Below are 23448 nucleotides of genomic sequence, written 5' to 3'. Positions count from 1 at the left end.
TGCCATTGAGGTGTAATTTCACTCATAATTTAAGGTTCAATATGCATGGTTTTTAAATTTCATTTTTCCTGGAGACAAATTTGTTTTCGCTCGGTGTGAATATAATGATTACATATATGAGTCCATATGGATACATGTTGCTATAAGAAATTCCCTATAAATCTTTTTAGATGGTGAGATAGAAGTACTTAAACTATCCCATTGTCAGAGAGCAATCTCAAAAATGCGAAGGTATTCACATTGAACATGAGGACTTTGCTGCAATCACTGTATGATTAATATACGTATCATTGAATTCTTAATATATTAATCGAAGTGGGTGAATTTTTTTCAAAATCTGGACGATAGAAAAAAACTAAAAAAAATGAAAGCATCTGTTTCTAGGAGAGATGTTTATAAAAAGACAGCAGTTGAAGAAGGTTGGCGCGCACGTTCTGCGTACAAACTTATTCAAGTTGAATCAGAAATGCATTTCCTTAAAGATTCAACAAGAGTCGTCGATTTATGCTCTGCTCCTGGATCATGGTCACAAGTTTGTGCTAAGCTCATGCCAGAAACTGATGCTCGAAAGATTATTTCTATTGATCTCCGTAGAATTGTTCCAATAGATGGAGTAACTGAGCTCAGAGGCGATATTACAGATGTAAAAACAGCAGAAAATGTGATAAGTCTTCTAGATGGAAACAAAGCCGATGCAGTTTTAGCTGATGGCGCTCCAGATACGATTATTAGAATTGAATTTGACGAATACGTTCAACATAACATAGTTAAAGCATCGCTAACTATTGCAACAATGGTTTTACGTGAGGGAGGTACATTTGTTTCTAAAATTTTTAGAACAAAATCTTTACCGAAATTATTAGCAATTTTTGGTTGCTTCTTCAGTAAAATTACGATGTGCAAACCTCGTGCTTGTAGATTATCATCTGTTGAGTCATTTATTGTTTGCCAAGGATTCAAATTGCCAGATGGATATACTCCGACACTTTGTACAGATGATTTACCAACTGGACCAGTTCCAGAGGTTCCTTTTAGAATGTGTGGAGATGTAGATGGCTTAGACTCCGAAAGGACGTATCCTCTCTCAAATGATCAAATAGAACAAGAAATAGAGTAGTTTTTAGTAATATATTAGTAAAAGTATTTGTATTTTTTACATGAACATAATATGCCGTTTTCGGTTGGGAGTAATATCACTCTTAAATTCATTTTTCAATTGAAAATGAAGATGTTTCATGTCAAAGTAAATTTAACGCTAAATGTAAGTAACCGAAATAATAATATTACAAACAATAGTATAGATACGGTCCGTTGAGGACCGAGTTTCGGATTAAAAATTGATTTGGAAATTTTTCAACATTGGTCCATATCTGATAAAGAAAGATCATCGAATTCGTCTAAAAGTAAGATATTTAAAGGATCACCTGATATTCCTGTAGTATGGCTCGGAAGAATAATATCATTATCTTGGACTGGAGGTGGAATCGTGGTAGGTGGTGTGTTTATGACCTCAGGAGTGGGCGGAACGCTCTTCTTTTGCTTTTTCTTTGTTGCTTGTGAAGATTCGTCCACCTCCCTACACATTTTTTTATTTTCAGAAAAAAAAAACTCGGATTTGTTGTGAATGAAGTTCTGTAACTTGAAAGACCATAACAAAAATGTTCCTTATGATTGAATATGTAAATTAAGGTTGTTAATTAAAAGTTCCGAAAAACATTTTCAATTTCAGATTTTTCCCACAGTTGGGCTGAGAAAAAAAATTGGCTCATTCATCATCAACCTTTTCAGAATAAGTTTGCCTCGATGATATCACACCAAACCTTCAGTTCTTTTATCTTCAATATTTAATTTATTTAATTTTTCATTCCAATTAGTAAAATGAATGTGTATAATGATAGAAGTATAAATGCATTAGCTAATGGTAAAAATTAATCAGTTCATGAACTTTTTTAATAAATCATGACCTAAACATGAAAATGACAGTTAGTTTTCGAGAAAAATTCGTAAAGTAGCTATAAGTTCATTAGTTATGCTGAAACTTTTTCTCAATATTGAGATTAAAACAAAATACAACAAACAGAGTCTAGGATATGGCAACAATACATTCATCTCTTAGTTTAATAAATTTATAATAGTCCCTAGTAATTACAAAGTATGAAGCCAAATCATTTGAGAAATTCCACATTTAGATTCGGTTTCAGAGTATGTGATTAAGAATTTATATAAAAATATCTTAGCTATTGCAATATATAGTGCTTATCATTTATTGGGATAGTTGGTCTAATTGGTCAAAAAAAAAATTAATTGAATAACTTTGTTTGAAGAATTATAATAATGCAAGTAATAACAGCCAGTGGAGCAATCGTCGCTGCCAAATACGATGGTGGTATTCTCCTTGCATCTGATTTGTCTATTACATACGGCTCAATGTTTAGACATAACAATGTTTCACATTTCGTTGAAGTTGCTCCAAATATCATCATTGGAGCCTCCGGCGAATTCGCTGATTTTCAAACATTAATTGAAGTTATTAAATCTGTCATTCTTCAACAGCAATGCAAGCACAATGGAGAATATTTAACAGCCTCCGAAGTTCATAATTACATTAAGCGCTATATGTATCAGTGCCGTTCTAATATGAAGCCACTCAGCTGCAAGGTTATTGTCGCAGGTATTAATCCAGACGGTAGTAAGTTTTTAGCATGCACAGATCCATACGGTGCCTCCTGGGAATCAGACCATATCGGCACTGGTTTTGGTAAATACTTACAAGGCTTGCAAATTGCAGATGTCGTCAATGGAAGCTTCGACGACGTAAAGAAAGGTATCACCGAAGTATTTAGAGCTGTTAACGCTAGAAATACAACCGCTAATGGTAAAATCGAATTTATTACTGTCACTCCACAAGGTATCAACCATTTGGCCCCAGAACAGATCGATCCAAACTGGGAAGTTGTCGAAGGCACATGGGATCAGTAAAGCTTTTTTTGATTAAAAAAATTTATTATATGAAATTTTACTAACATGAACTACATAAATTAACATAATTAAAATTTTCTATTTATATGCTTCCAAATAAGAAGCAATTTCTTTCCTGTATTTCTTGACAACAGCACGAATATGTGTATCGTCCTTGAATCGTTCGTCTATTTCATCTAAAATAGATGATAATTCTTTGACATGATGCAAACTAAAGGATGAGACTACATTGGATGGCTCAGATGATAGGAAACTGTCACGGAATGAATCCCTAAAGATAATGGACTTCCTCCATTTCTTGATTGTCGAAGTTTTCTCGGCAATTCTGATTTCTGGAGGGAGAAGTGAGCCTCTGTGCTTACTTGGATTCATTTCTTTCTCTAAACTATCATTAACATAAGGTCCTTCCAAGATATCATTGAAAGGATTCAATGTAAGCACTCTATCCATCAAATAAATCAACAACTCTTTAAATTTTGTTGATTTCTCAAGTAATTTTTCTCGGGAACCGCTAAAGTCAAAAGCTAAGTCCTGTGCTTTAAGGGCAATTTTGAATTTTCTATTAATATATTTAAGGGTATTAGGTAAGACACATACTACTTCGTATTGATCAAGGTCGTCTAGTCTCCAATCAAAATCGCAAACCGATATAATGAAGTTTCCTTGGAATTTCAAAGGAGAAATTATGCAAAGGGCTGCAAATGCTGCTTTCATAAGAAGATCTGGTGTATCTGCAACAACTAATAATCCTGTACCTTTAAGAAGGGCTTTCCATGCACTGTTAACTGTATTGAAATTTTCAAAGTATAAATATGGATCATAATCTGAAAAAAAGTCTGCCGTTGTAGATAAATACTCGTACATTGATTTAATGTCTACCTCTTGTAGTCTTTCCATTTGGAAATTCACCCATGTCGGGAGTGTATTTGTCATAACATCAAACATTTCTTCAGCAGTCATCTCATGTTCTGATCCTTTGAAGTTTTGTGACATTTCAAGATAAAATATTTCATAGAGCTTAGGATAATGATAAGTTGTGATGATGGAAATAGAATAGTATTCATCTTTCAGCTTAAATGAGTATGCGAATGCAATTCTTGTATCAAGAGTGTAGCAGAATATTAATTCTGTCTTGCATTTCACTAATGAATTCGTCATAATTGTTTCAATTTGAGGATCTGTATGAATTTCATCTGGAAAGAACTTAACTGGGATGCAAGACTTTGCTGATGTGACCTTGAGAAGGATAGCCGCATCAATGTATGATGATTGCATTATCCCTTCAATTCAATTTTTTTATCGTTTTTCATAATCGTTTTCTGTAAAACTTAATCAAAATTTCTTCATTAATGATCATGTTGTGTTTTCGGCTTTTCAGATTTAGTATCAGAAAAAATTGCCAAAGTTAACAAAAACAAAACCTATTAAATTCTTTTTGTATTTAGCTTGTTTAAGTGCTATTTCCAATTAAATTCAAAGGAAATTTTACAAAATGATTTCATTTCAAAAAAAATCTCATTTTGAGGGAAGGATTCATGAGCATGGCTTTAAGCTATGCAATTCATGTTATTTTGTTGTAGAGGAATCATAAGATCTATGAAAATATTATAATAATCAATTTTATTTTTAAAATAACAAAAAAAAATAACAAATTGTAATAATGCATGAAATTAGTCACTACTTTCGCATGAAACTATCCTCCATTGAGGAGTATTTTGTGAGTATTTGGCGAGAATTATATTTTGATTGTTGTAATCGGATTTCTTTTCTAAAGACATGCAAAGGCCATTTTGAGATCTTATTGTTTTATCTTCATTTAAAAACCATTCTTGATTTGCGCAGCCATTAATTTCCCAAAGTCCAACTTGGGCTCCTTCTGTAGCGCCACCTAAAGCATCTAAAACTTTGCCTGACTTTTTATGAATAATCAAATTATTCGTGATAATAAATTTGAAATTTGGGTCGTTATAATACTGAACCACCTGTAACGTCTTTGTTTCGGGATTAATCATCAAAGCGTGCATTTTGTCTACTTTCGCTGATGCAAGAGATATATAGCAATCCATTTACGAAATCTCTTTTTCGCGATATCGTTCTGAAAAGTGACAATAAATCATAATTATCTTTCCAAATCATATCTGGAGTGATCCATCATGGTTATAGAAAGTACACTTTCATCCCATGGTGTTACCTACAGCATTTTCATACTTTGGTAATACATTTATTGAATTTTCAAAGTCATTTAGAGAACAATTAATACATAAATGAATTACACAGGATATGATGTATAATTTTGCTATGAAAATTTTCAAAAAGGTACTTTTCCAAGGCTAAAAATTGAAAATTTTTATTTTTTTCTGGCTTAGAGTCAGAATTGATATATATAGTTCATATGTAAAACTACTCAATTTTAATTGTCCACTTTGCTTCTGAAATTTGGAACGTCATTGCTTCGTAATTTTTTAATAAGCTAACAAAACATTTAAAGTATCCATGAAACAATGGATGTATCGTTGTTTTTCGTTTCAGTTATGGGTCATTAAAATTTATGTGTATAATCAATACACAAGAATGAAAAATTCAATTAACTTTTGGGATTATGATAAATTGATCAAGAATTGATAAACTCTTGATAGGTCTTCCTGTAGTTTACGTGTAAGTTGTTTCTGAGTAATAAAAATTATTTTGGTTTGAAGTAATTCATAATTGAACCAATAATACTTGTGCTTTGTGGCTTCATCATGTCCTCTAACTCTTTCATTTCATCAGGATCAGCTTGTTTTGGTAATTCTGGTTCATTCAATTTCAATTGTGATTCAATCATCGCAAGTTCTTTATTTTTGGTTTCAATTTCTGCTATTTTGTTGCTTAGTATCTTGATTAATGAATTTATCTCTTCTAATTGAACTAGAGAATGAATTTCATGTGTATTTTCAAAAGAATTCTGTGTTTTAGGGATATTTTTCATGGCTTCTTGGCTATTATTATTATAATACTGGAGAAAATTATATGCTTGGAAAGTTTGACTGAAGGGTTGAGAAATCATTTTTGTCACTTTTTTGATCTTCAATGAAAATGAAAAATCATGATATCTTCATGGATTAAAGATTGACTACCCTGTCAAGAAGCTCTCATAATCTTAATTACTCATTAAGTTTAGGAGACACGAAATTGAAACGTAATCATGTTCAGTTTTGTTGAATCAAACCGATTTGATGCATTTATTGGTGTTCCTATTGATCATAGAATGCTCCCAATTTATGAGAAAGATGATTGAAGAGAAATAAAAATGAGATATAGGACGATCTTCTAAAAGTGGAGCCAATAAGTACTGTGCCGACGAATGCTAAAGTGCTAGATCATAAAATCAATGAGGTTGTATTTAAATTAAGAACTAATATTTATTGTATTAAAAACAATCTATATTAATAGAATAACAGTGTAGGTTGACTTACCAGCTAAGATAAGTGGACCTTGATGAATTGTAGCAATGCTCCTTTAATGCTTTGACTGTTAATTCCGTAGCATCGAAAGAAGAAAATGGTTGGAATACCATTGGTTTCTTCTTCTGAGGCTTTGGAGATACAGGCATCGGTAGTTGATACATCTGTAGTTGTACGTTTGTTTGTATTTCATTCTTTATCTCTGGAGTAGAGAAGGATCTTTCCAAAGGCTCTGGTCTCTTCTTCTCGCTCCATGGATCCGGGTTATCGAAAGGTAAGATGTTCTCTGCTTGGTCATTCTCTATGAAGAATGAAGTGGAGCCAAGTCCGGCTGATGGTGTGTATGTGTCATTTGGATCTGCTATTGGTGATGATATGGCATCGAAGTCGAAGTAGATGTTATCACCGTTGAACATTCTGTTTGAAAAATGAAATAACACATTTTTTGGCGCAAAATCTCGACCGCATTGTATTTCTAATTTGAGAAGTTTACGACGATTTTGCGGGAACTGTATCGTTTTTATTTCACATTTGGCGGTATAGTTTTTATTCAAATTCTCTGTAAATTGATATTGTTGTTTAGAGCGCAATTAAGATATTTCGTGCGAATTACATGTATCCATTCAGAAAATCAAAATTAATGCAATACTCTATATTTGGACAGAGAGTTAGTATACCCATCCTATTTTGATAATGAAAACAAAAGCTTTAATTGTAAAAAATTCAAAATAGAAATCAATTTTTTGTGATTAGGTATTACAAGGTTTATGATCTGAATTCTTTTTATGTGTAGTATAATTATTGTATTACTTGATAAATAATGATATAATACACATAAAAATTCAAAACCAAAAAAATATTAAGTAATCACCTTATAAGTGATGAAAAACTCTTATACTTTAGATGTATGAATAAGGATCAAGCAATTAAAGGTAAAATACTGATCATTTTAGAAAAAATATGGATAATCATAATTGATAAAAGGTGTTATTTTATCATGTTGCTCATGTTAATGGAAGATTATGTTTTAAGTATAAAATTATGATCGTGTCAATATTTTTGATTGAACATGTCATATCACACTCGCGAGTGCCATTCAATTTTTGAATTGAGTGTGTAAAATAAAATTTTGTCATTATGAAAGATTATTGAACACATAACTTAATTTTAAATATTAGGTTTTCAATGCTTTCAATTTTGTGAAGGGCATATCATTGGCAAAACCGAAATGACATTAGTTAGAAATTTTTCATGGAATTTGAGCCTGGATTGCTTATAAATGACATTCTTTTTCTTGAATGTAACTTCTCGGGTGATGTTTCAATGCCTAATTTAGGTCAAACATCTCTGGAATCCTTAAATTTAAGTGATTGTTATCAAAAAAGTCAACAATCACAACAAGAACCTCAGCGCCGTAAGTTAAGATGGACAAAAGAAGAAGATCAAAAACTTTTAGAAGCAGTTAGTAAATATGGACCACATAATTGGGGTTTAATTTCTAAGCTTATTGGAACCCGCACTGGTAAGCAATGTCGTGAGCGATGGATAATTCATCATGATCCTTCTTATAATAGAGATGAATGGAGTAAAGAAGAAGATCAGCTTTTAATCGATCTTCAATCGAAATATGGAAACAAATGGTCAGTTATTGCCAAAAATATGAATAGCAGATCAACAACAAATATCAAGAATCGATTTAAGTTCCTTAATCATCATTCTCTCGGTATATTCCAGAAGATTTCCAATCCTCCACAAACTAAGACAGTGTTGGACTGTGAAACCGTTTCTAATGATTTGTGTGTAATTGGTAAGTCAATTGAAGATGATGAATTGGTTTCGGATAACTTTTGTTCAATAATTTATTGAACATGTTTATTTTGATTATTGCCATGAATAATGATAGTCATTTTATAACATTTCTTATTAAAGTTCTATTCTTTCATTATATCTTTGATTTTTCCATTACATTACGCTATAATGCATCATTTTGCTAATAATGTTGTTCCGTTAGGTATTAAATCACAACAACGATAAAATATAGATAACTGCATGATCATGATAAACTATTTGAATATTTGAATTTTTCTGGAAAAGAATGTGATACAAAAGGCATTGTCGTTCATGTAATTGGCTGTAAATACACTTCATCTTTAATTTACATCATAATTTAACGGGTAGATCCTTTCATAATATCTATATAATTTTATCTGATAAGAAATTTGAGAGGGAACAATATCTGACCATCTAAAATTTGGTAATTTGTTCATAAAGCGTACGTTTATTAAGAGTAATTCTCTTTCATGTTCGATTTCAATTCAACATGAGTTTAGAAATTGATAGATTTTGCTCTTTTCCTTGAGAAACATATGCCTTATATCGATGTAATTTTAAAGATAACGGATTTGCATTTACGAATATCCCGATGGAAAAAAAAATTATCAAGCATACGATTATTTTTGATTCAAATTCTGTTCGGCATTTGAATCAAAAATAGTCATTATTATGATAATTACACTTTCATCATATCTTTAACGGGCATCACGCCTGTATAAAAACGTAACAAAAGTGTAAATTTGATCTAAAATTTTTGATCGGAACCTTTTCTTCAAAATGAGTGCCTTAAATACCATATTTATAACCAATCTATCCACATATACAACAAGGCATCATAATGGCAAAAGGTTTATTAATGACCCTGGAGAGCCAATGGCTTCTAAATCCAATGTAAATTGGTTTTCAATATTTAAGTTTGCTTTCCAAAAAGATTATGTTGATCCAATGCCAACACGTAACATGACATACGATTTTAATACGAAAACCAATGCGACAAGAGCATGGTGGATCAATCATGCTACAATGTTATTCCAATTGGACGACAAATATATTATTACTGACCCTATTTTTGATGACCATGCAGCTCCATTCCCATGGATGATAAAACGAACATCACCAACCCCAATTACTATGGAACAACTTCCAAAGATTGATTATATACTTATTTCTCACGATCACTGGGATCATCTGAACTATTACAGTATCAAAACCTTAATGGGACTTAATCCAAACTGTACAATTATCGCTCCTCTTGGTGAAGGTCAATTAATCAGAAAATGGGGCTACAAAGTTATCATCATGGATTGGAGACAGCAAGTTAAGCTTGGCGACATCATTATTACATGCTTCCCAGCAAGACACATGGCAAACAGATATGGTCCTTTGACAATGGGAAGAGATCTTTGGGCCTCATTCTTAATAGAGTTCAAGAACGCCACAATTTACTTCACAGGAGATACAGCAATCGGTCCACACTTCAAAGAAGTCAGAGATTACGTTGGCCGACCAATTGATTTGTGTCCAATGCCAATTGGACCACAAGAACCAAATTCCCTTATGAGATTGGTTCATTTGGATCCTAAGCAAGCGGCTGATATGTCAAAAATCCTTCAAACAAGAGTTTCTTTCCCAATTCACTGGGGAACATTCCCTCTTGGAACAAAACCAGAAATTCCTGATATCATTGTACTTTCCCAGTATTGGAATGAGAAACAATCTGGTAAATTGATCGTTATTAAGAATGGAGGATATCTCGAGTACGTCAATGGTGAATTCAAGCTTGTTGATGAAACATCTCTTATCGAACAATCATATTTTGAACAACAATTTGTAGAATACGTTCAACCAAAGCTTCCGGAAGAATTATAAAAATATTTTACTTATGAATAAAAGTCTATATATCTTTCTTTAATTGTTTATCAATGATTCAGTTAGAACATGTCAAATATAGTTTTATAATAATTCTATTTTAGTATAATTTAATTAAATATTCTACTTCATATAATTACAACTATGAGTATCATGATAACTAATGAAAATATTAGTGTTCTCATAGAATTTTATGATATATACTCATCAATCCAAGGAAAATATTATTAATTTTCTTCAATTATAAGAGATTTGTATGATATTGACATAAAAATGGTCATTAGAATTATGTTTACCATCTCTAGTTCTTCAAAAAAAAATTCAAAATAATTCGAATGAATACCAAATTTATAGAAATTTTTATCAAATTCAAGTTTTTCTCAAAACTTTGGAATGAAAATCGAAAAATCTATTCGGCCATTAGGGATAAATTTTGATAATAAATGCAAATTTCTTATTAATTATTCAAAATACATGTTTCATTCATAAAAATTAATGAATAAAAGTGACAGATTTTATGAGAAAAACAGTATTACGCCCAAATGAAGAACACTTTGTTGTTTTGGAACCAAAAGATGTTGCACGTGCTTCTTTTGACGTAATTGATTTAATTAATAAACTAGGAGAAGATTCGTCGCGAACTCAAGGCTTGAAGCATATTATTACTACGTATTCATCATTTTCGAACTCTGATAATAATCGATTATACATTCTGTATGATGATGGTAATACTCGTCCTGTAGGTTTTATCAAAACAGGGTATAAACATCTTTATATTTTCGATGTTTACGGATTTCAACACGAAATGACACCACTCTGCCTTCTTGATTTCTTTGTTTGTAATGATGTTCAAAGACGTGGTTATGGTAAGAAAATGTACGATTACATGCTCAAATGCGAAAATGTTGAGCCTCAACAGATAGCTATTGACAGACCTTCTCCGTTATGCTTATCATTTATGAAAAAACATTTCGGACTCTCGGAATACGTTCCTCAAACTAATAATTTCGTAGTTTTTAATCAATACTTCGAAACAAAGGAGACTCCATCTTATCCAAAACCAAATATTTCAATGACACCTCAAAAACCAAAATATCATCCGGTTGATTTCTCAACATTGAACCAAAATAATAACCGTGTTTCAACTCCACAAAAACAGAGATATAATCCAATTACTTGGGAACCAATGTAACTTTTGTATAATTTTTTTTTATTTTACCATGCTATTCTTTAAACGCTTAACTATATTAATATATTCTTTTCATACTGGTGAATCTTTTATCAAATGTTCTAAGTAACTTCTATTAAAATTATGATCCATAAAATTTTTATTTCTATTTTTTATGTATATTTACTAAGCGAAACATCACAATTTTCTGGATTAAAACGAATTACTCATATGATAATGTCTAAATTCATAACATAACAAAATAATTTTTAATTTTTTAATAATATCAGTGACAAACAAATATTTTACATTTACATGAAAATTATATAACAAATTTTAATCGTAAAATGACAAATGACTTATTCTTCCGAATAATATTCTTCTAAAATTGTTGTTGCCTTATCACAGAATGCATCAAGATCAGCTACATCATCAAGAAATTCTTTTGCAACTTCCGCAAACTTCTCATTCTTTGAAAGAGATGGAGATAATTTTTCAATTACTACTAAAGCTTCAGAAATTCCTTTAGGATAGGCTGAATCCATGTTAGTTATTATTTCGTAAATATGATCTGTGTATGGAAGAATTTCAGAAGCTGTTCTTCTAGAGAAAATAATTAATTCAACCGAAATTATTTCAGTAATCATAGAAAAATCAGCATTTTCCATAAGTGCTTGGCATGATCCAATACAATCTTTCAAATTTGGTGGCGGAGTCGAGTCTAAATTGTAAAGTAACTGAAGAACTTGAAAAGCTTCGATCAAACATGACTTTTCCGATCCAGAAAAGCCAAATCTCTCCAAAATGCACTGCCAGATTGGATCAGGATTTATAAATTCATTGACAGTTGGAAACATGCAGTCATTTTGAAGCATTACTTGCATTAGCTTGAAGAATGATATATAAGACATCTCATCTATAAATAATTTCTGTGTAAATTTGTTCCATATTTCAAGATATATTTTTTGGGAATTAAATATCTCGAAATATTCTTGTGAAAGTGCAGTTAAACGATAAATGGCACGCAAACCAAATCCTGCAAGCTGCGGATAATCCGTAGATAACCAGAATGTCTCAGCTAAATCTATTTTTTGATCTCGAGGAAAAGAAAGGGGCGTCATAGGAGTTCCTTGTATCCAGTATTCCACATTGACAAAGAATTCGAAAGCTTCCTTGAGAACTTCAATTTCATAAGATGTAATTCCGATTTGCATTGAATCTGTGAGGACCCAGCAAATAATATCGTAAATAGTCGATAAAAGATTGAAAGATAGAGCCTGTAAACAAAATTCATGGCTTTTTGCGCAGCCTGTGTGTAAAAGAAAGAGACCTTGCTTAATAAAGTATTTACTGTACTCATCTTTCTTGTGCTCTCTGAAAGTCAATAGAACAGTGATCGTATAGAAGAAATTTGATAGTGTCAGCTGTGGAACAAGTTCAGGATGTCGGTCAATAACTTTAGACATGAATTCTAGAGATACTTTTGTAAGATCCTTACTTCTTTCTTGCATTATGCACTCTTTCATGACTGTGAACAATGGCGAGTCTATTAAAACGTTTAGATCAGGTTCTTTTGCATCAAACCAAACAATTATTGTTTCAATAAGAGGAACAATCTTGCCAAACCTTATATTATCTGCTTGCTTTTGTAAATTAATATCTGCCCTTTCCTCGTCTGTTAATCCATCATTCTGTTTTAATTCGCAAATCTGATCAATAATACTCTTCCATTGTTCTATATCATGCTCTTCTAGAACATTTATATCTTTTGGTTCGTTATCTATGATAGAGTCAGTTTTATAAACATTCATTTTTTTATTTTTTACAAATGAATAAAAATTTGATAAAAAATTTATATGGAAAATTGTAAATTTCTCAATTTCCAGATAATTTGGATTCGATGTCAATGATTAAATTAAAAATTCATGGTAAATAAGAAATAATCGTTCTGGAGAATGTCACTTTTTTAAAATTAGAAATGGCGGAAGTTCTTACTGCAGCAGCTGACTTAGCCGGCCCACAGAATGATGGATGTTTCACATTAACATATACAGAACGACTTATTGGCTTTGGAATTACCGGATTATGCGGTTTAGTCGCTGGAATTTTATCGATTGTTGCAGTTTTCATTCTAAATATGCGTAAATTCGTCGTTTTATTTACTCTTTCAAGTATCCTTTATCTAGTTTCTCTTTGTTTACTTATTGGATTCAAGAGAATTTGTGGCTCATTTACAGATCCAAAACGCATTTACTCAGCAGTAGGATTACTTGCAGGTACTCTAATTACACTCTATTTCGGATTTGTTAAAAAATGGATCATATTATCACTCGTTGGCTTTGTTATTGAATTCTTGTCATTTGTATATTATGCATTGACGTTCATACCAGGTGGTGAAAAGATTTTCCATTTCCTTTTGTTTTAAAATAAATGTTACTTTATCAGTTTCTGTTTTCATTTTATCTCCTGTTTATAAAATATATACCAATACTTATCATTTATCAACCATTTCTCTTAACATAGCTCATGAAATATTGTGTGAATTTTTATCTTTTTATATTTTCATAAGTTATTCATTATATAATCCTCATATGAATCAATGATCATAACGATACTCATTAAATTTAGCTTGTATATTTAGATGTAAAGAATTTTTATTTTATATGTTTTGTATTTTATTATATCATGTTATGGAATAGAAAATATACAGTTTAAAGGTTAAAGCCGCCGTGTTCGAAGTTAATTCCAAGGTGCTGCTTTTCAGTAAATTGACGAGAAACAGTCTTATAAGTGGCTGGACGCTCGTATTCTGACATATCCATGGCACCATAGTCATTGTTTGTTGTTCTGTAGATTGGATGCTCTTCACGGAAAGTTCCTTTTGATGTTAATGTTGAAAAGCGATCAGGGACTTGTCCTTCAGCAGCAAGTTTCTCTTGAACACGCTGCTCAATTCTGGCTAAGTATGTTTCGACATCTTCATCGGGTTTTTGACCTGGTAATCTCTGCTGACTCATAAAAATAAATACGTTTTAAAAAAACAGGGGGTAAAAGTTTGAATCCCAATAATTCATTATTGGAGAAGAGGAAAAAGAGCATTTATCAGAAAACATCACAGAGTTTAATACGGGCAATTATCAATATTGCTGTTTCTACCCATATACTTTGCATACATGTATGATTTCAATGAAAATATCGAAATTTGATATAATAATAGTTTTATTAAAAGATAGTTGAAATCAATATTATTCTTGATATGCTCGGAGACACTAATAAAATGAATTGCAATAGATATTTGGTTTATTATACATAAATTATTAAACAAAATGTTTTTTTTTCTATGGTGAACAATAGTATGTTCAATAGTACTAAAATTATAAGAAATCCTATACTCTAAGAGGCTGATCGTCTGAACTTGTTTTGGTATTTTTCTTCGATTTCCTATCTTTTTTCCTATCCATTTTGAACCCAAAAACACATGGTACAAATGCTACTGGAAGTCCTCTAGGCGTTACCGTTCTGAATTTTTGCTTTAATAAGTGAACATATGTGGGGCCAAAGTAAGCACCATCAATATTAGCGATGGCTGGATTAGTTACATCGTATACATCTTGACAATTAGGACAGAATAACTTAACATGTAATTCATTTGGGATTTCAGATAATCCGTAAGGCAAGCATATACATCCTTTGCACAAGTATCTTGGGCACATTGGGTAGGTCTTTGCACGCCATTTCGCTACTATTTTCTCACAGCCTTCATATGTACATATGAAGCGTTGATGGGCAAGACCATAGAGGTGTATTGCAGAAACAATATCTACTGGATTATAGACATCTTCGTGGAAAGAAGTCTTTTTAATGATTGAAAGCGCTGCTTGATAATTTTCTACATCCTTCTTTAAGCCATAAAAGTTGAATGAATCATTAAGAAATTCGGAGCTTATCTTAATCATGAAATGATACGCTGGATGTGTGATAAGCCATTCTGCAAACGATGGTGCCATTTTTTCTGTTTTTCAAAAAATTTTTGTATTGTGTTTTCCTTACAATTTAAATTTTCGCTATAATTCATGACTGTAATGCAAAATAATTATTCCGATCATTTGTATATCCTGATTATCATGATTTCACAGCGTAAAATGAGGTTGTTGGAATGTAAAAAAATATAATTATTTGTAAAATCATTGTTATAATTTAAATGAAGAAGTAATTTAAAACGATTTTATTTATGATCAAATTTTATATATTTTTTTGGATCAAATCTATTTTAAGGATACCCTTACGTGTCAGATTTTTTGCGCATACGAAGAAGTCATGCTAGACATGAGCTATAAACCTGAAATTTTAGCAACATATTTAAAACTTTTTAAACTACAATACACTTTAATACTCAAGAACAAAAATATTCTTTTTAGAAATTACATAATTATTTTATGTGAAATCTATATAAAAACATATTTTGCGAGCGTAACTTTTTTCTTTATAAGCACCTTATATGACTGATAAACTGTGAAGGCACATAATTGTTAATTCATAGAGTTGATATGTTTCCAAAATTGAGAGGAAATTTGAAAATTGAATACCCTTTCAATTCAATTTTCAAAAGATATCAGCTCCTTCAATAATTGAAGGACGATTTTGATCATTTGCTCTTAAAACAAGTATGCCATGGAGAAAAAAGTTACGCTCGCAAATCTGAAATATAACTATCATATAAAAAAATTAAATTTCTAATTTTTTACTCTATAGATATTATTGGCCACTTGTGTAATGCATAAAAGTTTATGTCATATGCATACATTTGGAAGTATGGGAGACGAGGGAAATTACTTCTATGAGGCACTAGGATTTTTAAAAATTTCTCTATCGGACTCACCATTCAATTTCTCGAAAATTAAAAAAATCAATAATAGCTAAAATGTATTATGCATAACAAATTTTAATGTTACACGGTATTTTTTGAACTTCATGACATGAATTTTCTTTATATTATTTTTTTTTTGGATTTTCTATGATTTATGCGATAGGCTGGAACAACATTGTAAGTGCAATGATATCATTTATAGAGAAATCTAAAACTTCAGCATTCAGAACTCGCAACCACAAAAATATTCATTTGCTAAGTAAGTAAAGTTGATTAAGTTCGACACTTAGCTTTTATACGTAAAACCAAGTGTGTATTGTTATTTCTTGTTAAATTATTGAGAAAAAAATAAATTGTAAGAGAAACGATACTGATTATTGAAATAATATTGAGAGTAGCTGCAGATTTCTTCATTAACATGCCGGAAATTTGTTAATCTTGGTTTTCTATCATAAAATCTGTCGAAGAATCTAAAAACGGAGATATGAAATAGAGATCATGTAAATCTAGAGTATCCTGTCAGAAAAATAGACTAAGCATGTAACCCTTTTTTGGTCATAAACACTTTTTACCACTTAGTCATACAGATGATCATTCAATTTAAACGAGCACTTTTTGTCAGAATTTATTCTTTTACAAAGACAGAAGATTTTAGTATTATTTAATATTAGTGCTGTAGCAAAATTCAAAAAACGGTGAAAATTCAGTGAATTTGTGAATTCACATTTTTTTTTCGACATTTTTCTTGATATATCCATGCACATTAAGAACACAGCTTTGATACGCTTAAAAAAGCATATTTCATATGAAATTGTTAAAGAAATAAACAATTTATATAAAAATTGCACTTATGGGCAGTTTAGATATATAATTTATATATAACATATATACAAATCCATAGACAAAGTGCAATAACTACAATGTTGTAGAAAATTACAGCAGAAATACTGACTTTTTGAAGGATAATAAGAATTCTTCTAAATGTTGTATTTTTATAATTTGATTGATTTTTTTTACTATTTCATTAATCTTTTATGAATAATAATTATTTTTAATATATGTGCTATTAAAATTTCAAATTTTGACTAATATATCTAAGTTATCTGAACGAAACATTTAGAAAATATCATACTTACATTGAAATAGCAAGTAGAGCATATTAATAGCAAGTTTCTTGGCTTTATATCTATCATCTATTGTTGTTTGATCAAACAAAATTCACTCTATTATATGGTGTCAATTAATTAAAACAATTTTTAATAGTTATTTATTTAGTGCGAATAAGTGCAAACTCATAAATGAATAACTTAATAGTAGAAATGAATTATCTGATATAAATCTCACATTTTGTCCATCAGAAATACTTTAATTGCATACGCATAACTATTAGTAATACGTCTGGAGTGTCAATTAATAACAATCCCACAACAAGTAAAATTCAGATTTTTATTAAACTTATTTTTTCCTAAAAGTTTTCTCAAATTACTATATATACATATGTGGATAAAATAATAGTAATATTGTAAAAAATTAGATAATTTTTTTTATTTGAGAACCTCTCAAAAGTTCATTCAATTTATCAATTGTTTCAGTTTGATGTATATTCATTTCTGGAGCCTAAAACTTTAGCAATCATGACAATATCATATTCTCTTTCTAACTACGCAATGTAAGGGTATCCTTAATAGAATTTATATACTATTCATTAGGGCTGTACAAGATTTAAAAAAACATTGCCGGGTTACCGTAGAGGCCTAAAAAAATCGCGCCTCGGCGGCAAGCCGCCTCGGCATTAAGAATGCGCATCTAAATTTTTATATGTCCTTCTTTCTTTTATTTTTCCCTTCCCTTTCTTTTCTTTTTCTTTTTTTCCCCTCCTCTTGCTCTCATTTACCTTTTTTTTCCTTTTCTCATCATTTTTCAAAATTTAAAATTTTTATCAAAAATCTTGCCTATAAAAGCAGACTATGGAACCTTTTAATGCCTCTTAATCAATATTATACAGCATAAAGCATATTAAATGAAAGTAATTACGTATAAATTTATTTTATTATCTTATTTATTAATTCTTTAGCATGTATTGTTTAATATTAACTTTTCTGTACATTAAATATGATATCTCCAAAGTATGAATGCCTTGTAACGAAACGAAAACTTAATTTTATGTTGAATATTTGTCACAAACATTAGATTATTAAAATATATGTTGGATATCCCTTAGTATGAGACTTCATGACTCTTGTAGTCTAACGTGAGCTTTGGATTGCAAGCTCTGTGGTTAACGAACATAAATTAATTGTAAAGTTTTCAAAATTTTTCATCGTTTCTATCAGCATCTATTTTTCCTTTAAAATAATATATTTGTATGAATACAATATTTAGTAATTTTTTTATTTCCCATAATTTCATTCAAAATTTCAGAAAAAATTAATTTCTATTCAATATTATTTCAGCTTCAAAACACTTCATTCTTATAGATGTTGATTCACTAAAGTGTGATACTCAATGTCTTATTTCAATGAAAATTGTTCTGCAAATTTATTTCACTTTTGACCTCACTTTTTCCGTAATTCAATTTTTTACTTTTAATATTTTAGATCTTCATAATATCATTTGAAAAATTAACCATATAAAAAAATCAAGTTAACAATTCACTTTTTCCGTAATTCAAAAATCAAAAATATAAATAATATATCTTTTTATCAAATATTATTATTATATTCTATGAAAAATGAGGTCCGGAAATTTTGCGGATTCCCGTAACTCAATTTTACGGAAAAAGTGCAGTAAACTATTCAAAATACGGAAAAATTGGTGTAAACTAATGATTTTACGGTAAAATCACGGAAAGTCCCGGAAGAATATATGTGCCTATATGAAATTATACAAAAATGAATCAAACGCATTTTAAAAGATTGTTCTTGTATTATAAATGCTATTCGCAGATTTATTAGTTGAAGAAAATTACCAAATTTTTGCCGATTTACAAAAAATGATTTACAAAGCATATTTTTATAAGGCTTTAAAAATCTTTAAAATGTGACCGGTGACGGAAATCCATGGTAACCAACCGCGGTTCCCGTTTGGAATGCCATACTATTCATCTATTAGTAAACACTACCGTATATTATTTTTTAAGCTATCTTATTTTTTGAAATTTTATTCAAATCTTTGGTCGCAAGAAGAATTGCATGATAAATAAAAACATTTAATCAAAGTCAATTTTATTTTTCATATTCAAATGGACTGAGTGTTAACATTTAACATTTTTTGCTAATTGTCGTCAAAAATTAGGCGTAAAGCAAAAATTGATATTTCATATGGTTTTATGATAGATAAGCATTATATTCCCACTCATTATATTCGTAAATTTTGAGGTTTATCCTTCGCTTTTAAGATCATTGAATTTGATTTTTATATAAAATAGTTATATATTAGAAAATAATATGAGTTTATGTGATATTATTTTTCAGAAGATTTCATTCTATATGCCTATGAAAAGTACTCTCAAAACTAACTTTTTCCTAATTATAATTAAATCTAGAATATTGTATTATGCTTAGTATTATTTCATTTTTCTCATTCAATTTAGAATTTACAAATGTCAAAAAATTGAGAGCTGCCACTTTTGATGAATTTCTGTTTATTACAATATTTTGTATCATATTTGATGATTTTTTTACAAGCAAATATAAATCAGTCCATTCTTTTTTCGTTATCCATGTATCTTTTAACGTCGTAATTATGGAATTTAAAAATTTTAGATTTTCTTCTTGTTCTTCTATTTTTTCGGAAGAAAAATTATTTTCGATATAATTTAATAGAAAAATTAGTTGATGTATGTTTATTAAGCCTGAGTCAATCATATTTTCAAGTTTTTTTATCTGAGTTTCTACTATTTGGGAAACTTCCATTATAAGTGTTTTATAATTTTATTGAATTTTTTCAATCATTTTTTAATAATTCACTAGGGATGCGCTAATTACGCCATTTGACCGGGCGTACATTTTTTTTGTTCGCCCAAAAATTTCGCCATTTGAGAAATTCAAAAATTAAAAATAAAATTTTAATCTTGATTTTTTTATTTTCGTGATTTTTTTGGAACTTACATAAGCAATTAAATACATTTTTTTAAGCACTCGTTTATTATATGTAAATATATCTTAATAAATTGAATTCCTTAAGGTAGAGCGTGTTTAAATTTAAAATCTCATACAATATTTTCTTAATGGCGTATTTTTCTGAGGTCGCCCAAATAAAGGCGAATTCAAAATTGAGAACTCCAAGGCGTATGGCGAGTATTCAAAAAGTACGCCACTTACAAAATATTGAATGCGGATTATCAATTTTTTGGCGTGTTCAATTTCAAAATATTGATACTTAGTTTATATTATTGCATGCTAAGATCAGTCATAATGTAAACCTCTCAATTTTATTGTCGTGGGAAGTATCTCAAGAGGTAGGGCAACGATAGGTCAAAAAGGCTTCTCTGATAGATTTCCTTGCCTTTTGGATATGCTATAATATATAGCCTAGCATGATAGGATATGATGTCAAAAGTTAGAACATAACTTAGGATCTTGAGAAAAATGAAAAACAAAAATTACATAAAAAAAGAAAAATTTTATCTAATTTGTTTTTTTGGACCGAATAAGTAATTTTATTGAATTTCAATACGACAAATAGATTTTATTATTAGTAATAAATATAATGGTTTACTATTAACAAGGAACCTAAACTAATGAAAATTTGATTTCAAATATTGTATATGATTATCATAGATTACCAAAATATATTGCTATTTATGAGGATATAATATTGATTATTAGTAAATCGTATAAATTTAATAAATATACCATGAATATTGAATGAATTTCTTGATTCATAGGGGTAAAACGCGCTTTTATATGATTTAGACAGAGAATTTATGAGATGTAAATAACACAATAAAGGTTTATATTGAATATTTTCTAAAAATAAATCGAAATTATAAAAAACAATACATTTATTCATTGAAACTACTTGGACAAATATGAAACAAGCATTCAGGCAATTCTTTTGAGACTTCAACGCATCTGATAATTTTTATATAACTTCACCTCTTATGCTTAGAGTGGAGATATTGAGATCGTATAAGTATAGATGAGCTCACATTCAGATATGATGTGTGAACTTCTGTTTTCACTGCAATTTTGAATCAGAATAAACTCAAAACAAGAATAAAATGATATACTCATTCTCTAAATGTGTTCGAGATTTAAAGTTGTATGAATAAAACGATTCATCTTTCGAAGCCTCCCATTTAAGTGCAATAGAAGGGTTATCTCTCGTAAAATCTCAATTTAAGGAAGATTTAGAAAGAACTCCTTTCCTAAGTAGATAGTGTGTGGTTTCTGTCTTTTGGTTGATCAGGAACTATGAAATTAAGTCGGACAGAAAGAAGTTCTTTCCAAAACAGACTCCAAATGAGTTGTTCGAAAAGAACTTCCTTCTGTATATGGATAATTGTAGTTACCGCACTGAAATATGTGATTGTGATGATGGAGTTCTCGATAAATCTAAAATCGGATTAAGATTAATTGAAAACTCAAGTAATTCTTTGAAATCTTGTGTTGTCTGGCACTATAATAACCAAAGAATGAGAATATTATGTTGAATGATGAGTACGTGTGCTCGGCATTCGCCGAGCGAATTGAGTTTCACGTACTATGAAAAGTGACAAATTTGGGCTTTTTTTCCTAGGGTTATGATCTCTTCCTTTCTGCTCAATACGACAGAAATGAAAGAATGAATTTGTACTCCCTAATTGATTACTACAATCTGTATCTATCTTTAACATAGAATTAGCTGCATTGTGATTTATACTCCAGAATTATTCAATTTAAGATCAACCTCGTAAATTTTAATCATATTGCACCAATACTCCTACGTTGAGATAAGAACATGATTATACATACCAAAGCCCCATATTAAAAATCAAAATTTAGCACCTCCATTATGCAACCACATTATTCGTCGCAAATAAGTATATTTACGCATATTATGATGCATATTCACACAACTCGTATACATGAAAAGTTATTAAAATCAGACAAAATTATTGCAATAAGGAAAAAAAACAACTTTATTATATATGTTAGTAATGAATTACAAATATTTCTACAAAGAATGCTCAATACTTCATATAATCTTCGAATATTTCTTATTACAAGTTAATACATTTTGACTCGAACATGATAAACAAAAGCTGACACGCTGATTACTACATTTATGAAAATATAGTACGTTTCCATTCATCTGTTTACTTGTTTTTGTTGGAATAAAATCATTTTTTTTTTCTTTCATGAAATAAGAATTTTGCTGCGAAAGCAATATCTCTAACAATAATTAATACATTACGTCAACTCTGGAATGAGTATTTATCAAATATGATATCAAAATCAAAAATTAGTTGTTTTTTATGAGTAAAAACGATGTAAATTGATTATTTGACTAATTATCAAATACTTTGATTTTCCAAATTTTTTTCGAAATTGATTTTTTCATGTGAAAATTCAAATTGTTTAATTTCATTTTTGAAATTTTGAATTTTTTTTGGAATTTTGAGTTGATCAATTCAGCAGAATTGATAATGCTATTGCTTTAGGGCATACCACAAGGTGATGAATAAAAGGTGAACATTAACAAATTTATTTTAAATCACAAATATCATCCCTCATCAACTTTAATTCTAAAAAGAACTGTACTGAATTATGAAAATGCATGATTTACATTATTAAAATCTTTGAATGAAAATAGTACAAGATAAGTTTTTATTCATTTTTAATTAGATTTAAACGAAAAACTACTCCATATTAAAATTTAAGTCGAGAAATCGTATTTGTTCTTATTTGTTAGCATTTTGTAGACATTCTAATCTTGAATTAATTTGTTACATGATATTATTAACAAATTTAACTGAAAAAATATGTTAATATGGAATAAACCATGATTATATAAGCTATCAATGCTATATATACATATGTAAAAGATTCATATTAACTCAATTAACAAAAATGATAGATTTTCATAAAGCTTCAATCTAGGTTCGTCCGAAAATTTTGATTTTTATATAGAAGACATAGTTTCATATACATAATTAAATTTTCAAACAAATTTGATCATACCATTTATTAAGCAGGATAGTATATTAATTACTATCAGTATAAAAATATAAAAATGATTATATTTAATTATTGCATAATTTAGTCAAAGAGTTATAAGCCTCAAGTGATCGTTATCACCTTCAA

The 23448-nt window shown here is 29.7% G+C and overlaps 14 protein-coding genes across 14 annotated transcripts, besides 4 other annotated features; 6 read left to right on the top strand and 8 right to left on the bottom strand.

The window, feature by feature from the left end:
* Positions 1–364: 364 nt before the first annotated feature.
* TVAGG3_0307560 (tRNA methyltransferase protein) lies at positions 365–1117 on the top strand (the record flags this gene model as incomplete). The annotated part of the gene is made up of 1 exon (XM_001313320.1): positions 365–1117. One exon carries the CDS (start codon positions 365–367, stop codon positions 1115–1117), a length of 753 nt encoding a protein of 250 aa, XP_001313321.1.
* Positions 1118–1353: 236 nt separating this feature from the next.
* TVAGG3_0307550 (uncharacterized protein) lies at positions 1354–1584 on the bottom strand (the record flags this gene model as incomplete). Its single annotated transcript, XM_001313319.1, has 1 exon — positions 1354–1584. One exon carries the CDS (start codon positions 1582–1584, stop codon positions 1354–1356), a length of 231 nt encoding a protein of 76 aa, XP_001313320.1.
* A 749-nt stretch (positions 1585–2333) lies between these two features.
* On the top strand, positions 2334–3016 carry TVAGG3_0307540 (family T1, proteasome beta subunit, threonine peptidase; the record flags this gene model as incomplete). The annotated part of the gene is made up of 1 exon (XM_001313318.2): positions 2335–2979. The coding sequence occupies one exon, from the start codon at positions 2335–2337 to the stop codon at positions 2977–2979; it is 645 nt and encodes a 214-aa protein (XP_001313319.1).
* A 41-nt stretch (positions 3017–3057) lies between these two features.
* Positions 3058–4254, bottom strand: TVAGG3_0307530 (uncharacterized protein; the record flags this gene model as incomplete). Its single annotated transcript, XM_001313317.1, has 1 exon — positions 3058–4254. One exon carries the CDS (start codon positions 4252–4254, stop codon positions 3058–3060), a length of 1197 nt encoding a protein of 398 aa, XP_001313318.1.
* Positions 4255–4649: 395 nt separating this feature from the next.
* TVAGG3_0307520 (Ricin B-like lectins family) lies at positions 4650–5045 on the bottom strand (the record flags this gene model as incomplete). Its single annotated transcript, XM_001313316.1, has 1 exon — positions 4650–5045. The coding sequence occupies one exon, from the start codon at positions 5043–5045 to the stop codon at positions 4650–4652; it is 396 nt and encodes a 131-aa protein (XP_001313317.1).
* A 614-nt stretch (positions 5046–5659) lies between these two features.
* On the bottom strand, positions 5660–6025 carry TVAGG3_0307510 (uncharacterized protein; the record flags this gene model as incomplete). The annotated part of the gene is made up of 1 exon (XM_001313315.1): positions 5660–6025. The coding sequence occupies one exon, from the start codon at positions 6023–6025 to the stop codon at positions 5660–5662; it is 366 nt and encodes a 121-aa protein (XP_001313316.1).
* Positions 6026–6430: 405 nt separating this feature from the next.
* TVAGG3_0307500 (uncharacterized protein) lies at positions 6431–6838 on the bottom strand (the record flags this gene model as incomplete). Its single annotated transcript, XM_001313314.1, has 1 exon — positions 6431–6838. One exon carries the CDS (start codon positions 6836–6838, stop codon positions 6431–6433), a length of 408 nt encoding a protein of 135 aa, XP_001313315.1.
* Positions 6839–7668: 830 nt separating this feature from the next.
* TVAGG3_0307490 (RNA polymerase II transcription regulator recruiting protein) lies at positions 7669–8561 on the top strand (the record flags this gene model as incomplete). The annotated part of the gene is made up of 1 exon (XM_001313313.1): positions 7674–8288. One exon carries the CDS (start codon positions 7674–7676, stop codon positions 8286–8288), a length of 615 nt encoding a protein of 204 aa, XP_001313314.1.
* Positions 8562–9020: 459 nt separating this feature from the next.
* Positions 9021–10276, top strand: TVAGG3_0307480 (N-acetylphosphatidylethanolamine-hydrolyzing phospholipas protein; the record flags this gene model as incomplete). Its single annotated transcript, XM_001313312.2, has 1 exon — positions 9033–10124. The coding sequence occupies one exon, from the start codon at positions 9033–9035 to the stop codon at positions 10122–10124; it is 1092 nt and encodes a 363-aa protein (XP_001313313.1).
* A 365-nt stretch (positions 10277–10641) lies between these two features.
* Positions 10642–11443, top strand: TVAGG3_0307470 (alpha-tubulin acetylation; the record flags this gene model as incomplete). Its single annotated transcript, XM_001313311.1, has 1 exon — positions 10642–11316. One exon carries the CDS (start codon positions 10642–10644, stop codon positions 11314–11316), a length of 675 nt encoding a protein of 224 aa, XP_001313312.1.
* A 50-nt stretch (positions 11444–11493) lies between these two features.
* TVAGG3_0307460 (uncharacterized protein) lies at positions 11494–13115 on the bottom strand (the record flags this gene model as incomplete). Its single annotated transcript, XM_001313310.1, has 1 exon — positions 11652–13103. The coding sequence occupies one exon, from the start codon at positions 13101–13103 to the stop codon at positions 11652–11654; it is 1452 nt and encodes a 483-aa protein (XP_001313311.1).
* Positions 13116–13179: 64 nt separating this feature from the next.
* TVAGG3_0307450 (vesicle-mediated transport) lies at positions 13180–13761 on the top strand (the record flags this gene model as incomplete). The annotated part of the gene is made up of 1 exon (XM_001313309.1): positions 13271–13717. The coding sequence occupies one exon, from the start codon at positions 13271–13273 to the stop codon at positions 13715–13717; it is 447 nt and encodes a 148-aa protein (XP_001313310.1).
* A 167-nt stretch (positions 13762–13928) lies between these two features.
* Positions 13929–14309, bottom strand: TVAGG3_0307440 (PIERCE-like protein family; the record flags this gene model as incomplete). The annotated part of the gene is made up of 1 exon (XM_001313308.1): positions 14004–14309. The coding sequence occupies one exon, from the start codon at positions 14307–14309 to the stop codon at positions 14004–14006; it is 306 nt and encodes a 101-aa protein (XP_001313309.1).
* Positions 14310–14445: 136 nt separating this feature from the next.
* TVAGG3_0307430 (protein kinase regulator protein) lies at positions 14446–15356 on the bottom strand (the record flags this gene model as incomplete). The annotated part of the gene is made up of 1 exon (XM_001313307.1): positions 14679–15299. One exon carries the CDS (start codon positions 15297–15299, stop codon positions 14679–14681), a length of 621 nt encoding a protein of 206 aa, XP_001313308.1.
* A 2492-nt stretch (positions 15357–17848) lies between these two features.
* Positions 17849–18058: a mobile genetic element.
* Positions 18059–19771: 1713 nt separating this feature from the next.
* Positions 19772–19808: a mobile genetic element.
* Positions 19772–19808: a terminal%2Cinverted (terminal inverted repeat of Banshee-A3 transposon ID:TVAGG3_0307410).
* A 2010-nt stretch (positions 19809–21818) lies between these two features.
* Positions 21819–21853: a mobile genetic element.
* Positions 21854–23448: the final 1595 nt, after the last annotated feature.

This window comes from Trichomonas vaginalis, chromosome V, assembly GCF_026262505.1.
Source record: "Trichomonas vaginalis G3 chromosome V, whole genome shotgun sequence".
Classification (NCBI taxonomy): Eukaryota; Parabasalia; order Trichomonadida; family Trichomonadidae; genus Trichomonas; species Trichomonas vaginalis.
This window is presented reverse-complemented; position numbering and strand designations above follow the sequence as displayed.